General features: G+C 41.8%; 1 protein-coding gene and 1 long non-coding RNA gene across 2 annotated transcripts in view; both read right to left on the bottom strand.

Moving 5' to 3' along the window:
* The window catches only part of LOC116696805 (uncharacterized), a 451,372-nt gene that overhangs the window by 161,922 nt on the left and 269,467 nt on the right, over positions 1-19,983 (bottom strand). The window lies entirely within an intron of this gene.
* tenm1 (teneurin transmembrane protein 1) overlaps positions 1-19,983 on the bottom strand; it is a 178,337-nt gene that overhangs the window by 7,205 nt on the left and 151,149 nt on the right. The window contains exons 23-33 of the mRNA XM_032527961.1: positions 17,633-17,787; positions 15,145-15,228; positions 13,621-13,815; positions 9,945-10,032; positions 8,212-8,408; positions 7,207-7,520; positions 6,458-6,630; positions 4,741-4,985; positions 3,695-3,988; positions 2,179-2,423; positions 1,348-1,490 (exon numbers count right to left, since the gene is read on the bottom strand). Coding sequence (XP_032383852.1) covers positions 1,348-1,490; positions 2,179-2,423; positions 3,695-3,988; positions 4,741-4,985; positions 6,458-6,630; positions 7,207-7,520; positions 8,212-8,408; positions 9,945-10,032; positions 13,621-13,815; positions 15,145-15,228; positions 17,633-17,787 — 2,133 coding nt within the window. The remainder of the gene's footprint in view (positions 1-1,347; positions 1,491-2,178; positions 2,424-3,694; positions 3,989-4,740; positions 4,986-6,457; positions 6,631-7,206; positions 7,521-8,211; positions 8,409-9,944; positions 10,033-13,620; positions 13,816-15,144; positions 15,229-17,632; positions 17,788-19,983) is intronic.

The raw sequence follows: 19,983 nt of genomic DNA, 5'->3' as shown, positions 1-19,983 counted from the left end.
ACACACACACACACACACACACACACACACACACACACACACACACACCTGTGTCGTGCAGATTAGTTGCACCTGATCATTGCGAGCTCATCACAAAGCCGTGTGAAGTGAACTAGCAGCAGAGATGGGGGCGACCCTGGAAAGACTCTGTAACTTGAGGGAATTGTTGAACTGTATTAACAATGAAAGTATCCGAACACTGCCACAGCTAAAGGGGCCCATTGATGGTAATGCCATTACTGGGTAATCCTGCAATTTATGAAACGCAATGTCTTCCTCACTAATTTTCCAAATCTTAAGTGAAACTTAAGATTTGAATTGTCCTGTTATTAGGGCTATAATTGATGGCCCTGAGGGGAGATCTACTGTCGCATGCAGACATCTTCAAATGTTCACATGCAGGCTTGCAACACTTATACTGCAGTATAACCACACCTAGCCCACCACAACATATTGTGTGTGTGTGTATATATGTATGTGTGTGTGTGTGTATATATGTATGTACGTATGTATAAACATATATATACACACACACACACACACACACACACACACACACACACTAGAGCTGCTCAATTATGGAAAAAATTTAATCACGATTACTTCGGTCAATACTGAAATCACAATAATTTAATTTAATTATTGAACTTAAACAGTGGAAAAAAAGTTAAATGAATCAACAGTAAAAAACACACAACTGTGAAATTTGCCTTAATACTTTTCCTATTTAAACTTTATTTTGTCATTCAGAACACAAGAGAAAATAAGAGTTTACTTGCAAAACGTAATGAGCTACATAATTGTTTTTCTCGATTATTCTGTTTTCGTGATCATTGGGAGCAGAAATCGTAATCACGATTGAATTTTGATTAATTGCACAGCCCTAATACACACACATACTGTAGATGCATGCACATATGTAAATATTCCTATACATAGACTTGTACTTGACTGTTGAACTGGTTGCGGAGGTGGGGATGAAATAGCGCGGCTTAGAGCAGGGCCTGGGGGGTGGTCTAGTATTTACAGCTGTGGTAGACCACAGTCTCTTCCACTCGAACATACTCAGCGCTGTTCACACTTCCAACTGTGGCTGCGTCAGTCTCAGATGAAATAGCACCACGGCTGACTCAAAGGCAGACTACGGTTAGATACCTCTCAACAAATCTGGCTCCAGATGCATGATCGTGCAGTCAGAGGGTCTGAGTTGCGCTCACAAGACCTTTTCATGCTCGGATAGATCCTTTTCAATTATCTGTTTAAAATGACTCATTGTCAATATTGTAAATGTGTGGCTGTTGATCCCTTTGCCGTGCGTGTGTGCCCTGAGTGCATGTGTCCACGCACCTGTCTGCCGGTAGCGTATGGAGCTTATGAAGCCATTATGGGTAAGATGAATGGTCTTGACAGTGCCAGAGGCCTCGTCGTAAGTAAAGGTCACCAGTGTGGAGTCATAAACCACCTCAGAGAGCCGCGCTGCCGGTGTATATCTTTAAAAAGAAAAAAGAGAGAGAGAGAGAGAGAGAGAGATATGAAGAAAGGAACAATTTATAGAATACATGCTAAATTATTATGTCAGTGTGGAATGAAACACAAAATGTTTTTCTTTTTTTCTTTTTCAAAACATTTGAACTTCAATGTAAATATGCTATATAGCTCATAAATAATGCAAAGAGCCCCTGGGCCATTAAGGATCCATCCTTCAACATTTCATCTAAATCAAACCGGCTGCTGTGGCGGTTTTGGCCTTTGAAATCTTGAAAATGGGGCATATTGTACCGATTGAGCCAATGAGTAATACAAATGTTAAATAGCAGAACAATGGCCAAATTAGTCATCCAACCTTCATCAAAATCAGATCAGTGGTGTCTGACAGTAAGATAATAAGAAAATGTGACCTTTAATCAGTCTCCCCATTAGTCCAATCAGAGTAATTATTGTTGGACAGCAGGGTTTTTCTGTCAGTGAGACCTTCACATCTCTGAGATTAGCCTTTAATTACAGCATCTTTCATCAAGCCAATCAGTGTTGTGTTTTTAAATGGCCGACTATACTGCCAAGATGCATAACGCCTCTAAGTTTCATCAAAACCAAAGCGGTGGTGTCGCCAGTGTCGCCCTGCGCTGCTTCGTCAAACTAACCGATAAAACCAACAGCCGGTGATATTTCTGGGATCACCTGTAGATGACGCTGCGTCCTGTTCCCAAGTACTGAGTCCTCAGCAGCCGCCCGTCCAGGGCGTAGTCCTGCATGAAGGACGACTGGCTGTCCGGAGGAGTGTATATGTTCCTGTAGTAACCAATGGACAGGAGCGACTGCAGGGTGTGTTTCACCATGCTGGGCATCGTCACGGCAACCAGGCGGTCCGTTTGGTCGTATTCGAAGACGTAGCGCCGCTGGCTATGCAGGAGCAGCATAATGGACTGCAAGGACACAGGTGCACAGCTGAGTTAGAGGACTGCAGCTCTGTGGTCTGATGAGCCTTTTCTTTCTCCGTCTGGTATACCTTCTTTTATATATATATTTTTTTAATTTCAATGTAATTCGGTGAAAACGTCTGCACTTCAGAGACAACCTTGGTTCCAGCTTGAGGACCGTTCATGTTGCAGTTAGGCATTGAAGGCTATTTAATCAATAAAAAGAAAAGGAACAAAAACCACCATAACTGGAGCTCTGGATCACAGCAGCAACTTTGTTTACCATAGAATTTTTATTTTTACTTTTCAGGCAAGTCCTGAAAGTAGATATTATATTAGATAACAGGCAGTACAACAACGATGTTCAAAAATTACTTTTCTATTTAACCATGAGGTATAATATTAATGTATTAATAATACATGCAGGTATTATTAATTTCTAGATGGTTCTGTAATACAAGCTAATTTAGACTCTAATTTTTGTCTTGGACCAAAAGCTGACATAAAATAGGTTTCAGGCTGAATATCATTTCATTAAATATTTCAATTAATTTCAAGAACGGAAATTATAGCTTCTGGTAGTTTTCAGCTGTGTCACACATTTGAAGGAACATACCTCTTTGCATGTTTTATTCCCTTTTCTGAAAATTACATGTGGCGTAAGATATTTCAAACCATATTTCAAAGCTATCTGTTATCTGTAAAACCCACTGTCAGGAAACTGCTGGGTTCTTTTTCTTTTCACCTCTATGAAAATCAAGTCACAGAGCCTTGAAACTTGCTCGAGTTATGTAACTCGTCACAGTGAACATCTTGTCTGCTTTTACTGCTCTCAAAGCTTTGGCTCTGTTGCGAGGTGACGCAGCTATACAGTAAGTGCAGACTGATTTAAAAACGTCTGCACAATAATTGAACTCTTGACATAATCCACACTTTGCAAGTTCATTTTCATAGTTAAGGTCAAGTCAAATGAAAGGAACCCTATGGCTGCCTAAAAGGGAGGAAAAACACATTAAAGGACGGTTGGTAGTATAGCATTGTACATGATAAGAATTTGTTTTCAATGCTACTGTCACTTCACACGACAAAAGTACTTTTCATACTTTTTGTTTCATCTTCAATAACCTTGAAGCAGCAAACAAAGGAAGAGCGGAGGTGTTACATTTCTGCGAACAGCAAAGACAAAAACAAACAGGAGTGAAGCCATCAAACAAAATCTCACCATGAAACAGTCTATCACATCCCCTGAACATGCTTTCTGTACGTGCAGCTCTTACTTTGTCTGCGTATGTGTAGCTCCAAATCTTGCCGTTGACCCAGGCTCTGGACACCACCCTGTCGTTCTCGTACTCTAGCCGTTCAGACCAGTCTCCACGGTGAATGGAGGACAACAGTCCTCCAGCAGAATAGCTGATGTTTACTTCGGTGTATTTGCTGCTGGGGGACCAGACCACGGGCCGGCCCAGCGAGTCGTACTGGATGTGGAGGGTGAACTTCCTGTGGTCATCGTAGATCTTCCCTACTCTGGTGCTCTGATCAAAGTCGATGGACAGCAGGTTCCTGTTATGTGCCTGGGAAGAGAGTCAGTAACATTTCAGCTAGAGGGAGAACAAAGTGCAACTTTTTTCATCTTACTGCTTTGTAATTAACATCACTTATAAATAAGGCAGCATAAATGCAAATATAGTGGCATATCTGAGACAAGTTGAGATTTCATTAGTTGTGATAAATTAATTGTGACATTTAGAACAAACTGGACCTGCATAATGACAATAAATTGCCATGTGAACAAGTGAAGAACAGAGTACTGGGGATTGGAAATTGATTAGTACCCTGATAAGATGTGCTTATGAAATACTCGGTTTGTCTGCTGTTCTTTCTGTGCCAGGGAAAAAGAGAAGAGGAGTTGCAGTTAGCGTGCAATTTGTGGAAAGTACAGCTCACTGGTTCCGAGTCACTTGACCTATGAGCTCGCTCCCAGTGACGTCATTAATCACTCCAAACATCTAGCATGTTGTGGAACCACAAGTAGTTCAAACTGCCCCACAGTTTGCTCCAACACATGTAGGATCCACAGAGTAGAGCACTGAGAGTTTCCTTTCTTCGTCATGTTTGAGGGGAGTGTGTAAAGGTCAGCTTGGGTAACTCTTGGTTAACTAGACCTTCTTGAAAGATGTGGGATGTAATTTGACCTATTTACACATGTTTGGCTAGGACTGTTAACACTGTGTCCTAATGCATGCTGTCTTTGTGTGGTAAGGACTTTAGAGGGCTGGATTTTCTGTACCCAAAAAAAGAATAAGCTGGTGATTTAGTGTTTTACCCTGAGTCTGCGTTCGTAAGTGCTGTAGTTAGTCTTGCTCTGCTCCTTCCTCTGCCTCCACTCTATCAGGCTGGGGGCATGGTCTCCAGGCAGGCTGATGTTACAGCGGCTGGCCGTGGGACTGACTCCTCCCCCTGCACCTCCAGGGAGGAGGGGCTCCGTGATGAGTGACAGCTCCATCCCACTCGCCAGCGTGACCAGAAACGACCCATCAGCGCTGACTCGGTACGAACTCTGAGCGTGGTCTGGGGTGGCGCAGACCACAAAGATGCAAATAGGCAGATTAACAAGTGTATAAAAAACTGTCTCTTAAGAAAACTTGAGAAAAATAAATGGCATACAGAAGCAGACTACATGAATGTAATAAATACAGGTCTGGCTTGTTGAATGGGTGTTTTGTTTGAATTAATTGGTAAATAAGTTACATTTTCTCTGCACCGTTAGCTCTGTACTGTATCTGCTATCGTAAAAATGTAATCTATTCAAAAAGAGAGCAGAAGAAAAGGAGATGGTGAGAGATTGAGCAATAAAACGTAAGAAAGAGAAAAAGAAAGAAGGAAAGAAAAGGGAGGGGGGAAGGGAGGGGTGGTTGGGCTCAACAGTTTTTCACACATTGCAGTTTTCTCAGAAACTGTTCTTTCATTTCTATGTTGCACTGAGTAAGATTTCATACAGAATTTACACATGCCAATATCACTTTGTCTCATGCCTTCACCATTTCTAAGTACAATTAATAAAAAAAGCAAAAATAATCATAAAACTATATTTTAACCATAAGATTTTATACAGTTCATAAACTGGATAGTAACTTCTATTCCCTCCACCACGATAAAACCTTTTCTGTACATATGGTTATTGCTGCCTCAAAGGCAGGAAAAGACACATTGAGTTTTTTTGGGTGGTGGAAGTAAAGGAGGAAGGGGGGTGGGGGGGGGGCACTCTAAAATGAGGGGTCATTTAAACTCTTCGCTGTCATACTGTAACACTGCCACATGCCCGCGTGTGTGCAAGTGTACTGTATTTGTGTGTGAGCAGCTTTTCTGTCCCTGCAGTCCTGTCATTGTGACAACTGCTAGAAAGCAATTAAAGGGATGACATGAGAGGAAACTGCTCCCGTGAGCAGCTTCTCCACTCCACTTTCATTTTCTCCTCTTCTCATCCCTGCCCTCTCTTCTATTTTCTGCCGCGGTCATTAAGGCGTTTCATAAGTCAGTTAGAGCTGCCTCTTTTTTTTTGTAAATTATAAAAAATACTTTTTACTGCCCATTAGTGTGTGGTTATGTAAAGAGGTCACATCAGATCCATCTGTGAATTATTTATAGAAAGGGATAAATCCTTTTTCAACGCTGTGAATCTCCCGCGGACACATCCAGTGCTGCCGATAGAGAATTCAAAAAAACACAGGTCAGTGTCCGACCTGACCAGAATAACGGCCATGTTACTGCCGTTTGCCAGTCATACATTTTTAAACATCACTATGCCCTTATCGTCCGCCTTCCTCATGCAACTGTGAAATGTTATCTGTGGTTGAGTTGCCCCCCAGATGAGTCATAAAAGGCCTTTCGGCATGTTTGTGGTAAAGTAGATGGGGTAAATGGCGAGGTTCTAATCTTTTCTGCATCTCAACTACTATATTTGGCTCTGTGTAAACTGTCTTCCTACAGCTCACCAATGTTCCTACTGATCTACGACGAGTCAACGCTCCGTGATTCTATACCTTGTCTGAACGTGTAGATGGTGTCACTGGCCGAGAGGTTGGTGCTGGTGACAAAGTTCTCACGGTTGGACGCCTCAACCTCTACTCGCGACCAGCGTTCCAGGTTTCCGTGGAAACCGCTCACCTCACCAGTGGGGAGGGTGATGTTGGTCACACGGCCCTCGCTGTTGTACCTTGGAGAATAAACACAGAGACGATGATGTACAAGCACAAGCGTGCACAGACAACTGCTGCGCCTGCCGCATGCACACACAAGCGCATAAATGCATGCTTGCTATCACTCTGTTCCCCCCCTGTCATACACAAACATCGTCACAGAGTAAGTGTCAACTATGATTTATATGTGTAATTATCCAGCTGTGGAAGTGGAGACAGAGACTCGGTCGGCAGTGGTGAATAATTCAGACGGATGTGTTTTTGTGTGTGTACTATATGTGCAATACTAAACGTGTTTGTGATCAAAGTGTGTTACAGAGACGTCCTTCAGCTAATCAGTAACTTAAGCAAAGTCGATGGAGACTTTCTACAGTGATGGCCTACCACCAGATGGCACTCATATTTCACACCGCAAACATAAGCTCTGTCTCACATTAAAATGCATGCAAAAAAACATGCAATCCAACGTCCATACACCCAGTCAGAGTCAGGCAACCAACCATAAATGAAGAAAAAGGGACAGAGAGAAGAAAAGAAAGAAATTCAGAAATAAAGGAGAGCACAATAAGCAGAGAAAAAAAAATTGTACTTACTCATAAACAGTGGTCCAACTGTTCTCATCACTTTTGGTTGCTAGGAGACCTGTGTTGCCATGGTAAGTGATGTGGGCGATGTCATGGCCTTGGGCTGACACCTTCCTCAGTGTTCCACTGTTGCTAAGAGACAGCCAGTACACCTGTCCGCCAGGTAGCGCCAGCCAGAGAGGCACTCCGTGAGCATCTCTCCTCACCTGTAGCCCATGGCCGTCGCGACTCGTCAGTCCCGACAGCTGGCCGTCCGTTCCGTAGGAGAAGTTGTACAGGTAGTGGCCGGTGATCAGGTGTTTGGTGTACATGTGGGAGCCATTCTGTTGTGGAGAAGAAGAGACAGTTGCACCCGCTATTTGTAAACCCAAATAATTCTGAGTAAAGTTGTCAGTTCTTAGTAACTACTCCCTCCTGAAGTTTCAATCTAGGGATTTACTAAATTGTTTTGTCCCAGTACCACTAGAACGGTCAGAGCTGTTGGTATTGGGCATTGTGATTCAAAAATGGAAATTAATCCGTCATTTATATGTTCCTCTCCTGGCTTGACTTTTCCTAAATTCCCACATGCCTATATCGTCATAATAATAGAATAACGTTGAGGATGTTTTACACATCCCCTAGGTTACATCATTATTAAGGTGTTGGATATGTTGACCATATCAGCCCGTCGGTTCAGTTAGCTAGCTTCTCAACACCAGGCAGTTACTGGGCATTAATATTCAGTAACAACTAATCTTTACAAAAGAACTAGTTTGTGTGGCTGAACCCGTTCTAATGTAGTGATGTGTAAATCTTAACAACACTCATTACTAGGCTACCTATGTTTCAATTTGGGAATAGCAAAAATGACTTATTATTATTAAATTATTAAAATTCATGTTAACTGGGACAGTAATGGTGTTTAATGAAAAGGTATAATGGTCATTCTGACCTGAACGGAGATAGAGCACTCAAGTATCCTTTTACATGCAAATACACATGCTCTATGGAAATAGCTCAGGCGTTGTGTACCTGGCTGAAGAGATAGAGCTCCTGGTCCAGTGGGGAGCTGATCTCCACCAGCCCAACTGGGCTGGGCTGAGGCTGGTTGGGGCTTACAGCTCTGATCCGGATGTTTCCCAGATCAGCAATATACAGGGTGCCATTGGGGGCCACGGCCATAGAGGATGGGGCTTTAAGACGAGCGTCACGGGCGTAACCTCCATCTCCTGACAAGAGAACCAAGAAGACATTATTTAGATGAGCACAAACTCTTTAACAACAAAATATATGAACATGCTCAGATATGAACACGCTGAGCAATTCAAATTGTTCTCCAGAGAAAGAGAGAAGTCGCAACTGCTACACACAAGCTTTGCAAAATATGAAGAGCACATGGTGCCGCTTACGGGTTTATCAGTTTAGCTCAGGACTCGGACATGTTGGGATGCCATAGAGTTGATAGGACCACCTTGATAGTGACCTCAGCCTTATCAGACGGTGGTAGTGGGTGATTGAATGCATTCAGATGTCTTTGGTAGCCCAGCAGGATAACAGCTGGGTGAGGCCCTTTAGATGCTGTCAGCAGTAAGCCCGGGGCCTCTGATGGGTCCGTGCAAGCAGCAGGGTAGCAGTTTATCTCTTGACAGCAAGCAAATTATATGTGCGTGCGTGTGTGTGTGTGTGTGTGTTTGTGCGTGAGTTCATGTCAGTTTGTATTTGCGGATGTGTGCTCTCATATGTGCGCCTGTTCAAAGACAGTGTGAGACTGTCTATGGTGAAGGGATGGAAACGGAAAGCCTCTGAAGAGAGTAATCATCTGTTAACAGCAAGACATGATTGAAAATATGCAAAGTACAACCCACGAAATACGGATGGTTACAACCCATTGGCTTTTGGCATGGGAGACTCACTTCCCTCCATTTTCAATAGAAAAACAGATTTTTATGAGCAGAATTAAATGATAAAATCACATCCTCTGACACTTACAATGGAAGCACGGTCTAACTGTCAAAAGGACATTGACTTATTTGTTTGGTCCTTTCCTTTTTCCATTTATTACATTTCAGGTGCCCTTCCATGATACACCATCCAGTAAAAACCTTTAGCGGCTGTATTTTGAAAGGATTTGAAATGTTTTTCTCAGGCTGTTTCCTTCTGAAATTAAGCTGGAGATTTTTGCAAAGAACCAGTCTCCCCATGAATACAAACACCCCCCCCTCCCAATACACACTCACTTATGTTTTTTATTGTGACATTATGGCCATTTCTTCCTTTATATTGTCCATTTACACAAACATCATTATCATACTTTCTTATTTCTTTCCAAGGAGAGCCAACACAGCCCTTCCTAGATATTAAAATTCCATCTGAAATAAATAATGTAGACACATTTGTATTTATGCAAAAACAATGGAGGAGACATTGAAGAGCGAAAATGTTCCTCTCAAGCTCTGCTTATAAAACCACTGGCCAGCAGGGACACACAGGCAGATTTAATCACGCAATATCAAGACACACTGACATACTCAAAGCTTTTAAAATGTTCTTATTATACGCCTGAATCAGGCCAAGTATGATATGATCTGATAAGATGTTTAAGAGCAGTTACATGTTGTTTTTAGTACTGTAATCCTATTAGACATAATCTAATACTTTCACAATACTTAATCCTTCAGCAACATAGTGTATGTGTGTGTGTGTGTGTGTGTGTGTGTGTGTGTGTGTGTGTGTGTGTGTGTGTGTGTGTGTGTGTGATGACCCACCAGAGAAGCAGTCACAGTTGGGGTCTATCTTGCAGTCACAGTCCGTGGGGGCTCCAGAGATAACAGAAATTTCCCCGTTGGTTGACACCTGTGAAGTGTTAAAAAAAATAAAAAAATAACGTCACACAAAATAAAATGGGAGATTATTGTCAAAAGACGACAATGTTTAACAGCTTTTTCTTACGTGTAATCTCTCTGACAAACAAGATAATGATGGTATTTCATAAAAAAACCTGAGCTGGAAATCCAGATTCATAACATGATGACAAATGATTTTTGGCTATGTGCTTGTCTGCTGGTGCTTCAACCAAACAAGCTAAGATGATATCTCAGGTGCTTATTTTATTTTTTATTGTTTATAGAAACTTCAGTTAGTGAGAACATTCCCTGTTCGACCTAAATAGGATTTGTTGATAGATTGATAAATCTTTGCAAAATGAAATCTTGCTCTCCAAACAAATTAAACTTTTATCTTGTTTCTTGACTGGTCCATGGAGAGCACATTCGCGGAGCGTTAGATGAGAATACACTCTCAGGGTCGTATAGGACCTCTTAAGCTCAGCAATTAACACATTCAATCTTCAAAAAACAGTGTACATAACAAGTTGTTACTTGTTAATTAGAGAACTTTAGAGGCGCTGGTAGGCAGATTGTGTCACCATTACTGACAGGGCCAGACTAGGAGTTCTCTGATGCTTCCAGTCTTTTTGCTAAGCTAAGCTATGCTAACAGCTGCTGGCCGTAGCCTTATATCCAGTTTGACCCGGTACCAGGTTCACCCTTGTAGCGCATTTACAAAGAGTTGTGGTGGAAGACGGTCTATTCATAGAAGATATGAATGTTATACTGTTACCAGATACACTAGGTCTTCAGCTTTAGGAATCTGTAAATAAACTGTCTGTTCACCAAACTACGGCTTATTACAAAGTATTTTTTACAATAAAGTTGTACAAATATAAACTTCGTAAACATAAGAGCAAGATTTGTTCAAAAGAATTTGGGATACTTTTCTCGTCAGCCTACAATCACGTAGCTGTGCACTACATCACCGCAATTCGATTTGCACTTCATTCAAACATTAGCAGTATTGATCTTCTCATCTAACAATCAGCAAGAGAGCCAACAAGCGTTTATTCCAAAATGTTGAAGTATTCCTTTAAATTTGGATGACCTCAGTCTGTGTTTATCAAACATCTCAGAGTAGGAAATCTATCCAACTGGCCAACACATTCTACACATTTAGTCCTTATGTTATCCATGGTAAAGGAGTAAAAGCATTTCTTCAACTTGTTCTTGGATAAATATGATAAACCCTCCAGGATTTAGGAGACCTGCAGAGTCATAACAGCAGCTAATAACCAGCTCCGAGTCCCCAGCAGGACATTCCAGGGGGGGCGAAATACAGAAAGAAGAGCTTTTGATTTAAAATGATTAACTTCTTCAGAGACATTGCCACGAATTGTTGTGACTTGTATGAGATAAAAACCCTCCTCCAACTACCAGAACTTTGCAGAAAACAAGTTCTTGAAAACGAGTTTGTGCAATTTGCACTTAACTGAAAACAAACAAACACAGCCACAACAGATCAAATTGAAGATGCAATGATTGTGATTGTAATGCAACTCAAAGCATCAATATCACGCATAGTCAATAACTTACCTGCCTCTATACATGGTTAAAAATAAAACTCAACAAATATTGGTTGTGGATGTGTGGTCCTTGATGTTATGGCCAAATGATGCCTGAATCAGAGCAGACCAACAGCGAAAGCATCGCATACATACTTATTGTGGCCAAGGCACATTCACATTTAATGGATTCAATTTTGCACATTCAATATACTGAAAAATACTTGCTAAACAGTACAAGACGCGGCTGGTTTAAGCCATTTAAGATGAAATGTAGCAGTTCATTTGTGTGTCATTTCTTATCAGTTTAAAATATATTGTCACTTTGTACTTTGTGTGCAGCTAGTTTGTCTTAAAGTGACACAATTTTCTGCATTTTATTTTATTTTCCTGAATCCCACTGTGTCTGTACCAGCCAGGGTCTTTGAATGTTTCAGAAACGCTGACTAAAATCTGAAACAAATCATCATTCATTTTTATTTCACAAAACGGTTTCTTTCACTTTCAAAGGACAACTTCTACTTGCTGCTGAAAGTGTTTGTAAGAACCTTCATAGCTCTCACATCCTACTCTGATTTTTGAACTTCTAGTTTGACTTTCTGTGTGAATGTTACTGAGATGCATGATGATTAATACGGGCCCAGAAATACCAAACATCAAATGAGAGTGATAAATACAATTAAAGAAACATCAAAAGACTTCATTGCCCTATCTAACATGGCTGCATCAAAAAGGCATTTTATGTTCCTGTCCGCCTCCACTTGGACTCAGTGTGGTGCTGCAGACCACAAAGGGACCAATGATTGAGTCCAGCAGGCAATATCTTTGTGATGCTGGTGCCCAAATGCTGGGGGGCTGTGATAGCATGCTGCTAGCTAATGGAGCAAATGGACGAAAAATAAAACAATATTCTTTAAGCCAAAACTTGTTTTTTGGGATACATAACAGTTTCTTAAGTCCACATGTCAGATGTATGATTCTTGACACCTTCTTGCTGCACAGCAGCCGTGACCACAGCAAACAACCTGACCACAGTTATGTGAGAGTACAATATTGTCACAATGCCAGATGGATGGCTGGTGTCGGTTGCAACAGAGATGTCTTTTCCTGTTTGTCAGTTTTGCTAGAGAAGTAAAAGACATTTTTGCAGGGGTCGTCCCTCTGTGATCACGCATAAAGTGATGTCCAGAATCTAATAAGACACACATATTTAACAATAAAAGCAAATCAAAAACCCCAACTTAATTAGAAAACAAATAAAAACCAAAAGCATGCAATACACTTATAAAAACCCCAGCCTTTATAGTTGGAATTTAAAAAACAAAATGGTGGTACAGACTCAGCTGACCTGACGGTGGGGCTATTCCATAGTGTTGGAGCTAAGGTGGTAAAAACACGGTCACCCTTTGTTTTGAGCCTGTTCCGTGGGATAGTGAAGAGCAATTGGTCAGATTATGGGAGAGCATTAGTAGTATTAGGTTATACAAGTTTCGAAATATACAGTAAGAGGGTGCCATGCCATGGAGGGCTTTGAATGCAATCAGGAGGATCTAGAACAGGAAGCCAGAATGGGGGTAATATGTGCTCTTTGTTTAGTGTTTGTCAAAAGCCTGACTGCAGCGTTCTGAAACAATTGATGTTGAGCAATTGCAGACAAGAAAATAAGGAGTTCAGAGATAAGAGCATGGATTATTTGCTCTACGATGCTCTTAGGCAAAGCTGAACGGATTTTTCTGAGTTGCAAAAAAAAACTAAACCAATTCCTGATGGTCAACATTCAGATTTTGATCTAACACAACATCCAGATATCTAGGAGATGGTTTTATATTCCCAGCTCAATAATGTTAATAACTAGACATATAGCAATATATTAGTACTTTGGATAAGTACATCTTCTGTGACTTGGTTTTAAGGGAGTCTTATGCAAAAGCTTTTTGTAAAAATGTCTGTTATCAGATTAGTTGATTGCAGTGACATTAAATCCATTATTGGTAGCAAAAACCAGAGCATTTCCAGCTAAAAATAGGCTGAAAGTAAGACAGAGTGACCTGTTGGATGCGATTGATGCGCCTCTCATCAGTCTCCGCAATATACAGTGTGCCCAGGTGGGACAGGGCGATGGCTTTGGCAGCCTCCAGGGTGGCGCGCACTGCTGCCCATCGCACCAGGTGGTGGTCAATACCTGGAACCTGGCAGTGGATGGGGCGGCCCGCCACAATACGCACCTGAAGATTTTCTGATACCTGATAGGAAAAACAATAAAAAAAAAACACTATCATCTAAAGCAGTGATCATCAACTGGCGGCCCGCGGGCCGAATGCGGCCCGCCAAGCCGTTCGATCCGGCCCGCGACTGGATTCCAAAATTGTGAGGATCAAAGAGAAAATAGTAGGCCTATTCTACACTATGAAAGCAACTAAAAGCAGCAACAACTGAGTCTCTTCTCAGTAATCACCACCATTTTAGACTCTATTTAGGCTACACCCCAAAATCAAACACTCTCTCTGATCAGTTAAAGTTCGAGTAATAACGCCACTTGCGTGGGAGTAGGCAGATTTCAGTGCGGCGATTTTTCTCTGACGCGCCTCTGACTGCTCAGGATATGAAATCTTAAAATTTAAATGTTTAGTGTGGTGGTGACGGCGCAGATTGTATTCTTGCAACAGCAACAGTTTTGTTGCAAATTATTTATTTATATATATATATAATATTATATATATAATCAGGCATACTGGTGAGGCATTCCGGAAGGTTGGCATGATAAATGCGTACTTTTCAGTCAGTCATCATTGAAGGACCTGTTTCAATATCAACTTTGCGTTTCATAGCCTTTGAGAGTGCCATTTTACCTCTGTTAAGAGACCTTCACTTCCTCAGTGTTTGTTTTTCAAGTGCTCTATAAGTAAAATTGACTTAATTGAGTTGAGGGCAAATATCTATCACCCCTGGTGGTTGTCTGTGGTATAGGTGATAGGAACCTGACATAAAGGCCTTCAGTTTTGTAGAGAAATGGAAAAAGTATTAACAATAAACATCAATCATAATGTTATACCAAAATTTGATTTTTTATTTAATTTTTATTTAAGGGTCCGGCCCCCAAGGATACTGTCTGGCAAAATTCTGGCCCTCTGACAAATATAGTTGATGACCCCTGATCTAAAGGCTGTGTAAAAGAAAGACAGAAAGTAACTTATTGCAACTGCTTCCAGTAATTATTGTTGGTCAATGGCATCAGCTACTGGCAATATATCTTTGTTGATGGGTGCATCAAACAAGCCTACTTCATCTAACAACTCAAAATACATTCATTTAGACAGTTCTTGGGTTATAAGCAAAACCAACTTCTGCAGAGAGTGCATGCTATTCTTTTCTATCAAGGTGCTATTTTCCTTTCTTTTATCTTAGCAGCCTTGCTCGCTCTAAATGCACCCTAAGTGACAGCACTGCAAATTGTGAGAAATATTTCATTACTCTTTCTTCCTTGGCTTTATATGGTGCCATCGTCTCAGGAAACAGGTTTAGAATTCACCCACTGCCAAACGTGCTTTGTGTGTTAAGGACGGTTTCTCTACCTGTAGGACAATGTTGTTGTCCAGGATGTAGAGAGAGTTGTCCAGCGGGTTAATGGCCAGGTCTGTTGGCCACTCCAGACGCACCTGTGGAATGACACACACACACACACAGACAAACACAAAGCATATTTACAGTAACTGTATTTCTAGCAAAAAATGAGAACGCAACAGAAAGAAAGCAGTGGTTACCATTGCCGACAAGAGTCAATTACAGGTGATACAAAAAATATCTCCTTAATAAACCAGCATTAGGCCCCCTGACCCTCCCTGCTCATGTAAAGGTCAACGGCGGGCAGAGAGCCTTCCCTTGTTTATTCAAGACTCGCCCCGGCACTGTCGCAAATGTCAGCCAATAACCATGATCGCCGCAAGCTCAAATAGCACACCCTGCCCGCTAACACTGTGGGGGTCAAAGACAGACAAACACACACACACACACACAAAAACTGTGAGCTATGGAGACGAAGCGCTGCGTCTGAGGGATCAGTGAGGTGATTGATGACTCTGAGGATGGATTGGTAAATAAATGGATCATGTTAAATTGCCACTGACATGTCCAATTATAGGCACTGTCAAATGAGGGAGAAGAGGGTTCACTCTGAAATCCCATTTTAAGAGGTAGAGAGATTCATCAAGCAGTCTTCAGCCAAAGAGGACACACATCAAATCTCTCCTGCTCTTCATATTGAACTTTGCCATCACTTTCACAAGTGGAGCTACACACACAGCTGGGCCTGGTCATTGTATACTGTATATGTATATATAGTACATATTTATTCCTTGTGGTGGTTTTTAATATATTAACTATGGAGGTTCACATGTTTTGTACTGGTGCAATATCTGTGTGGGCAAGCACTAAAAATACTTCCCAATATCTCATTTCAACAGCAAACATGTAGTTAACCTGCATGGGGGATGACTTTGTTAGCGGTCGATTAGTATTATCTGGGATCGGGATCTATATTACTCAGGGACTCTGTACATTAGTGTCAAGATTTGTATCATGGGGTGATGCCCCGAGGGCTATGGTTCTAAGGGTTTGGACAGTCTGGCTATTGGCCATCACCACACCTGGAGCCATGAAAGAGAGACTAGCTGCCCTTTGCACAGGAGTTGGCAGGAGCTGCCGATGACTTAACATGTGTTGAAATAAAACAAGAGAAAAGGATTTAGAAAATAATTAGTGGGAATGTTTAGCCTGGATGCCAGCCGAACTTAGCCCCGCCCACAACATTTGAGGTCGGGAAGTTTGTTAGCAACTATGCTCAAACCAGAGCTGTTCGGACCAATCATATTGTCAGGGCGGGCTTTATACGATGATGGACAGATGATCAACAGTAACAGAATCAACCACGTCACCCTGCACTGCGCAGGCTTATGACCCTGTTCTCCAGAGGTCCTGTAGCTGTAATAATGGATATAGCTAATAGATGCTCTATTAAACCCATAGTATTATTTTATGATACATCCAAAAACACTTGAGGCGAAATAGGCAATGCAAAAACAGAATCTTAATTCCATATCATCAGCGCGGTCTAGTTTTATCGTTTGACCGCACTTCTCTCATTGACACAGCGCTACGGTCAGGATATAGTGACGGTTTCAGCAAATATGACAAAACGTTAATTTATCAAACGTACCCACTGAAGCAAATGTTGAACCACTAATGTGCATAACTCCACAAATTTGTCCAAAACCTTTTGAAAAAGATTAAAAACATGCACAAGCTGCAGCATCATATTAAATTATATTTCCCTATTCAAACATTATATTATTAACTAAAGCCAACACTGTTCATTTTGCATAAATTACAGCAGTGTCTCGCCGTAGCTATTGAAGTTTCCATCAATATTGATGGCACATTGAGGTCAGAGCAGTTTAGAAGAACAAACATGGATGGGGGATGAATGTGGCTGGACGCGCTGCAGGGGCCGATAACTAACAAACACAAGGATTGTGAGGTTACATGGGCCCCTTTAAAGACATAAGAGCACCACTGGGAACTCACCCTGGCGGGAACATGCATATTCTCACACACATACACAGGCACTGCCTCCCTATGTGTGGGCAAAGATCCCTCTATAGAGCGAGCAGTTCATCTATTATTCATCTTCTGCTCTAATAGGCCTGATATAAGTCAGCAGTGTGATCTGAGAGCTGGCTGATCAAATCTGTGCAGTAGCTGTCTTTGGTGACACACACACACACACACACACACACACACACACACCTTTAAGAAGACAGAAAGAGTTTCCATTGAAGAGGACGGGCAATTAAAATTGACATAATCACCGACTGTGAAAGAACAAACAAATACTTATTTTTGTGATCTGTAACTTTTTTGGGTTAATTACTGTAATTAGTCGACAAAACACATAGGCAGAAGTCTTACGTTTGAACAGATTACCTGAACAACGCTCCAATAGTGAGGATAAAGCCTATTTTAGAGCCATACTTGGGCCTCTAGCGTCTAGCAACGTTAGCTTACCTGGCTGATGTCCATGCGTGCATCACAGCTGAGCGGCTGCGTCGACATCAGTCCATTTGAGCCAATCATAGTGGAGAGCAAACCCCTCTCATTAATCTTCTGAATGGTGGTGCCATCAACGAAGTAGACAAGACCTCTTTTATCCACTGCAATACCTGGGCGGGTGAGAGAGAGAGAGGCAGAATGAGCTTTTGGAGATGACAGAGAGGGAGCGAGTGGGGTTGAGAGCACAAAAAGGAAAAAACGTGAAAGAGAGAGAGTATCAGAGAAGTACGGGAGAGAAGTAAAGTGAAGAGAGGAGAGGGCTTTGGAGAGGCATCCAACTCAGTTAGACATTCAGCTCAGCAAGCGGCTGTCTTATCAAAGGCACTGCACCACAGAAATGTAATTATATTTCCATTCCAGAGCCCACTAAAGGGATTAGAACAATGCAACTGGAGGAAGAAGTTATTTGTCACATTAGATGTGAGCAGGGTGCCGCAGTGAACTTTTGACATTTGCCACTTGCGCTTATACATTCATATTTTGCGCTAACACATGCGCATTATAAATGTGCCATCGCGCGTGAAAAGCTCATGTCAATGTCTGCATGCGCGTGGGCGTTTGCCTTGGTGTGCACAGCACCCGTGAACACTTGTTTGCGAGTGTGTTTTGCAACGAACAGTATACACCTGAACTGTGCTAGCAGCGGAGCGCTGCAGTAGACAGTCAGCAGAGAGAAGGAGAGAAGTACGCCCAGGTATTAAAGGTCAGGGCAGACTGTGAATCATCTGTTATGGATGAGAAGTGACCTTCATCCCCGGTCTCATCTCCATACAGAGATAGAATAGCCCTTTGACTCAACTCCTCAGCAATAATCTTCCACAACTCAACCCTCACCTCTCATAACGTATGCCACCAATTCTCCTTGATTGCTTTCACTTGGCATCTGCGACAATAAGCCATATTTCAGTATTTCTACCTGCCATCACCAATGCATGGGGCTCGCTGTTGTGCCATTTAAAAATACATTATGTTTATGGTTTATCATTAAGTCGTGCCAGTTTTATCCCTTTATTTCAAGCATGCCTCAAAGGATAATGGAGACAAAGACTACGTATATATAACCACAGTCAATCATAAAACTAAATGCTGCAACACAGGAAACCATAAATACAGTCACACATGGAAGGAAGTAGCATGGACGGATTCAAATAGAGCCACAACTAACAATTATTTTCATTACTGATTGATCTGTCAATCATTTATTGCTATAATTTCTTTATTTTTTTATTTCATCACTTTGTGGGCAGCAGAATAAGATGAAAACACAAAACAGACATTTTCACCATATAACTGATATGGCAAATGTCTTAGAAAACAGTTGCCTAGTTACACATGCTAATGCTGCAGAGATGGAGCAATACATATGGAGTCATATTTCTGTAAAGCAGAGAAGCTGGACCAGTGAATGTTTCATATTTTCCTTACTACATGACTTGAACTAATTGCTTATCAAAATTGCTATTGATTATGTTTCTGTCAATCAACTGAGGGATTTTCAGCTCTAGATATAATGGGCTTATTGGCCCATTAAGCTGTCATTCCTGCTGCAGCCCCCAGAGAATGAAACTTCTAAAACAAAAAAAAAGAGACTCAAAGTGTGATCTGACCATGAAGAAGAGCCAGCACATCACAATAAAAATGGACAATGGTGCGACACCATCAGTATGCAGTACGGCTCCAACTACTCCTTTCTTATTCAGTCATCTTGTCCCATTTTCCCCTTTATTTCTATTCTGTTTCTGTCAGTTTTTCTCCTTTCAAACTCTGTCAAACTGGATTATGTGGGGATGGGCTGGTGCTCACTTTCTGAGCCTCAGATAAAAAACACTACTGCCCTTATCCCCAGGCAGCACTAAGGTCTCATCCTCCTTGACATACAATAGCTTTCCTTACACGTGGTTTCATTCAACATGTGCAAACGCACACAAAAACATGCAGACACACGCATGCAAACACCGCACACCGCAACTAGATTACCAAATGTCCTCAAACCGGTGCAACCCTGGGCCGACCCTGCGAGTCATAAATTGCGCAGGTGGAGTGGAGGTGCAGAGGGGGAGGGCCAGGGTCACTGTGTTTCCTCCAGAGGCCAGAAGGTGAACTGCAGAGCTCTCCCTTCTGGCCCCTTCATCATCCCTCTGACACAGACAGATTACACCACCCACACAGTCCCCCAAACACCTTCCCCTCTCCTCCTCTAGCTTTCCCTTGCTCTCCATCCTCCCTAACTTGATCTTCTTCTGCTGTCTTTTTGCTCTCTATCCCCTTCACTTGTTTTATCTTGTTGTCCTTTGCTTTGTTTCCAT

Source organism: Etheostoma spectabile, chromosome 10, assembly GCF_008692095.1.
Source record: "Etheostoma spectabile isolate EspeVRDwgs_2016 chromosome 10, UIUC_Espe_1.0, whole genome shotgun sequence".
NCBI lineage: Eukaryota > Metazoa > Chordata > Actinopteri > Perciformes > Percidae > Etheostoma > Etheostoma spectabile.
This window is presented reverse-complemented; position numbering and strand designations above follow the sequence as displayed.